The sequence below is a fragment of the Lolium rigidum genome, chromosome 6, assembly GCF_022539505.1.
Source record: "Lolium rigidum isolate FL_2022 chromosome 6, APGP_CSIRO_Lrig_0.1, whole genome shotgun sequence".
In the NCBI taxonomy this organism is placed as follows: Eukaryota; Viridiplantae; Streptophyta; class Magnoliopsida; order Poales; family Poaceae; genus Lolium; species Lolium rigidum.
In genome coordinates, this window is record NC_061513.1 from 266,740,169 (window position 1) to 266,744,820 (window position 4,652).

The 4,652-nt window shown below is 45.7% G+C and overlaps 1 protein-coding gene across 1 annotated transcript; it reads right to left on the reverse strand.

Moving 5' to 3' along the window:
• Window positions 1–1,071: 1,071 nt before the first annotated feature.
• On the reverse strand, window positions 1,072–2,154 carry LOC124666917. Its single transcript, XM_047204249.1, has 2 exons — window positions 1,573–2,154; window positions 1,072–1,356 (listed from the first exon to the last, which is right to left on the reverse strand). The coding sequence occupies exons 1-2, from the start codon at window positions 2,059–2,061 to the stop codon at window positions 1,267–1,269; spliced, it is 579 nt and encodes a 192-aa protein (XP_047060205.1). The 5' UTR covers window positions 2,062–2,154; the 3' UTR covers window positions 1,072–1,266.
• Between the last annotated feature and the right edge of the window lie 2,498 nt (window positions 2,155–4,652).

The window sequence follows — 4,652 nt, forward strand, 5'->3', positions numbered from 1 at the left end:
GTGATCGGGCTGTCCCCGACCAGAACTATGCCGACGATGCTATGCCGACGGTCACCGTCGGCACAACCTGTGCCGACGGCCATCTGTGCTGTGCCGACGGCTGGCAGCCGTCGGGAGACTGGAGCTCTCCCGTAGTGTTACTCTAGTCTTGCCTCTTGTGGTTGTTGTTCATTTTGCCGGTTGGCAGTGAGATGAGTTTATTGTAAAGCACTAGAGGTTCTTGTGGACCTTGTCTGGACCAGTTGGTCTACACTCTACAGTCGTGGTTTTTCTCCCCAGGTTGAGGATGTTTCCACGTAAAATCATGTGCCACTTGCGCGCTTGTGTTTATTATTTTGGTTGCTACCAGTTGGTTGAAGCTTTTCTCGAAGTTCCTAGGCTAGTGGGTGTGGTTGTGTGTCACCTGTACACCCCCAACATGAAGTGCACCAGATGGTAGTTATGCCCCTTTGATAGAATACAATGTTTTATTAGTTTGTCTTTTGATGTGATACCGCATAAGAATTTTTCATCTTTTCATTTTTTCCGTCTAGAGGTAGTAACAGAGTCCGGCTCGGTTCAGTTGCATGGTACCAAGGGGTACACTGCGTACCGGGAAAAATAATTTTATTTGCATATCAAGAAATTTTCATAACGTGTGCAACCTTAAAACAAGTGGTTGCCTACATATTGGAATATCACGTAGGATGCACTGAGACACAGCAAAATCGGTACATAGCATCGTATATTGGATGAAAGACTACACCAAGCACGTGACACGCCGGTAGGGTAAGCCTCACAGCTCGGTAGCTGCGCACGAAACAAGGTCAATAGATGTGTGGACAACCAACTAAGTAATCTTATTTTTTTTCTTTTAAAACCTTTTTTTTTCGAGAGCACGCGTTTCTTTTAAAACCTTACTAGCCACGGGTGCACAATACTAAATGTACTTGCATTATATTCCTTTTTATTTTTGAAGCAAGATTTTTTTTTGGAAAATTCAAGTTCTGTAATTGCCGTGTTGATCCATACTCTTACAAATGTAGCCGAGATTTCTTTTAGAACGTCCAACAAACAAATAGACATACCAGATAATAATAAGTCCTTTTGCCTTTATTCATAAACCATGGTACTAATAATCTGGTGATCAACACAGACTGACATTATACCCGAGTACAGGACAACTGAACATGCCTGAAATCCCAAAGTATATATATAAGACCAAAACACACACAGCAATGAGGCAAGGACATAGACTCTGGTGGGGAAATGCCTCGCAAAGATAATTCATGGCGCGGTTAAAGCCCTCGGGCCCCGAAGGTAGACATGTGTGAGAACCCTCCTGGTCACCATTGATTTGTTCAGTATCTGGGCACCCTGTAAATCCGCAACACATCCAACAATCATCTCAAGATAGTTCAACATGGCTTTGTATAAAGGATTGATTATTTATCAGTTGATATTATATATTTGTTGGTCATCTCTACATATACCTACCAATCTTAATATTTAGATGAAATAATTGTAGAAACGATTAGTTCCAAGCTGCTTGAGAGATGTATTGTAAAGAAATAAAGTTTGTTAGAGAATTACCTGGATGTCGCCAAGTGGGACGACCATCTCGCGGAGGAAGGCACGGTTGTTGAGCATGGTGAGGCCGGCTGTGATATTGGACGGGGGAGTAATACTGAGGTCGTCCCTGACCACGTAATTGACGCCTGCTAACACAAACCCACCGGGGCGGCTGCTAGAGTCCGTGGGCCTGAGTAGGGCGTCCCTGGCAGCCCTGGCGTCGCGGTGGCAGATGAAGCTGCTGGGGAGCGTCTCGACGCTGTCGTACAGGTTTCGAACGCAGCCCACCATGGGGTTCCTGCTGAGCACATTGATAAGGGTGTTGACCGGCATGCTCCAGCTGAGGAGGCTGAAGAGGTAGTCGGCAGCGCCCTTCTCGGCCTCAGCGGATACCACGTGCTCGCTCCCTGACTGGTCTCTGGCGACTAACAGCTTCAAGATCCGCCTACGTGAGGTGGAAGAAGAAGAAGAGGAAGAACTACGCCCGGTATGGACGATCATGGAGGCCATGATCCGCACAGGTCAGGAGGCCTGTCGGAGGAAGCTACTGCCAAGTGAGGAGATGCCTTAACTGCTTAGACATGATTCTTTTTTTGAAACAGGATAGACAGAATTCGTATATATTTATAGACCCCAACAAGCTCAGCAATAGGGGGCAGTTGTGGGGACAACAGCCCCCACGAGTAATACAAAGATAAATATACCCAAATGCCATCCATTCATCATCGATAAACGTCATGCTTGGGTCATGCGTGCACGTACCTGTTGGACGTGATGACAAGTTAACCATGCGATCGACCCCGGTTCAAACATTACGGCAACGCGTCGCTTTAATTCCCCAAGTCATTGACGACACATTCGGACGGGGAAGCTTCGGGTGGCCTTCCTCTCCACTGGCCACTGCGCTGCGCACATCGAATCGACTACGCCAAGTTGCAATTCAACGAAGCATCTGTCCGTTCAAAAAAAAAAAAAAAACGAAGCATCTGATGCAGCGCACATCGCAGATTCACCCCTCCATCTCCATCCATCCCCACGGCTCTCACACGTCTCTCCCTCCGGGCATTACGTCCGTCGCCTACTCGATCTTGTATACGTACCTACTCCTACGTAAGCGAAACCGAAAGAGATTCTTCAATATCCACGTCTCCAGGAAAGAAGAAAATAGTGCACAAGCACTATCTTGGCCTCACGTAACTAAAACTAATACTCCTTTCGTACCCAAAAGTTTTAACTTTATCAAAATTTAGATGTATCTAAATACTATCTAGTAGGCAGATGCATCTAAATTTTAATAAAGTTCATCCACTTTTAGTGGAATGGAAAAAGTAGAATAGCTTACTGTTGTTAATCAATTTACCTAATGGAAGCAACCCTGCTGGGCCATTGCAAGATATGATCCGAAGCAAAAGTTGCGGCCCTCAATCCCAAATCGATTACCAGTCATGAAATGGAACATTGCTGGCGTCGAAACTATGGCCTACCCTGATAAAAAGCTCTGGGCTGCGCCGATCGAATCAAGTAGCTCTCAGCATACTACTCCCTCCGTCTCAGTTTAATAAGCGTGCACGTAGTTTAAAAAATTGTTTTGACCATTATTTTGGTCAATAAAATATAAAATATATATCACAAAAATTATATCATTGGAAAGCTTTTTTGCATACGAATCTAATAATATAGATTTTGTAGACATAAAATTTAGATTTCGTTCACTAAATCAATGGTCAGAGTTTATCTTAAACTACGTGCGTGCCTGTTAAACCGAAACGGAGGAAGTAGCAGAGTGGCGGAAGTAGTACTCTCCTTTTTGGCAACTCACACGGTTTTATATAAGGGATTTCTATTTTCGTGCCCTCGGGTCCTTAGTTGTGCTCAGTTTTCCCCAGCTCCTTAGTTTTTCATCAGTTTTACCCAAACGTTTGTCTGAAACCATCACACGTGATGTAACGGCCGGTTGCCCGACGGTTGACCGTTATCTTCTGACTAGTGGGGCCATGTAGAGCCTGCAAAGACACGTCAGACCATCCATCTTTGTTTGACCGTAAGCATCGCCGTATCCCTGACCAAAACGCAGCGAGTGGGGCTTCGGTATATCGGATGACAAGTGGGGCCATGACGCTGATACAAGGGGCAATACATGGGTAGGGTTAGATTTTTAAACGGAGCTCTACAACGATGGCACGGAGGAGGTGGCCTATGGGGTGCCGAGATGAGAACGACGTCCACAAAGAACCGCATGAGACGAGACCAGTACGCATTAGATAGATATGAACTAGACGCGTTTAACCATGCAAAGAAGAGAAGAAATGGTCGACGACATCGACGACCACCTCAAAACTTTGACCGACCGTGTCGGACACGAACGCGAGCAATGTAGAGAAAACTAGTGTCTCTCCTTTCCGGCTTGTATAGGTGGGTGCTAGGAGAGTGTGGTGGCGAAGGGAAAGACCTCGCGGCGGTCCGTGGCGTCCAAAGCATAGCGGGTCGGCGTGGCCGTGCCCACGGCGGCGTGCATGCATGTTCGGCATTGGCATCAGCATGTACGTTCGGCATTGGCCTCGGCGGTATCTCCGGTGTGTCGCTGATCGAATGAGGGGACGGGATTGAGGGTGCATCCCGACGTTGACCTAGCAATGGGCGGCGAGCATAGCCGTTCTGACCATGCCGATATCGGCATCGGCATCGTTTGGAGGCTGCGGTGCTCGAATCAAGTTGGGATTTGTTTCTTGTAGGCCAAAATGAATTTGAAACAAGTTTCATGTTGAAGGTTAGGTAACGAAAGTTTGTAACTATCTCAAAATTATACTAGCGCCATGGTGAGGTTCTTTTTGATAGAGCTATACGGTTGGGCAAACTTTTTTGACACTTTTTAGATAGGGTTCCTTGTTGTTACACGTATGGCATCATGTATGGAAAATTTGGGGTCATTTGGAGATGTTCGAAAAAATCACTTTGCTTAAGCGCATGAAGTTTCGTCTCGCTGAAACCAGCTTTTCTAACAAGGTGATTTTTTCTACCTTCTCTAAATAACCTCAAATTTCATACAGCTGATCTTCTATACATAGATAGATAGATTGTTTTGTTTTTACATTTTTCGAACT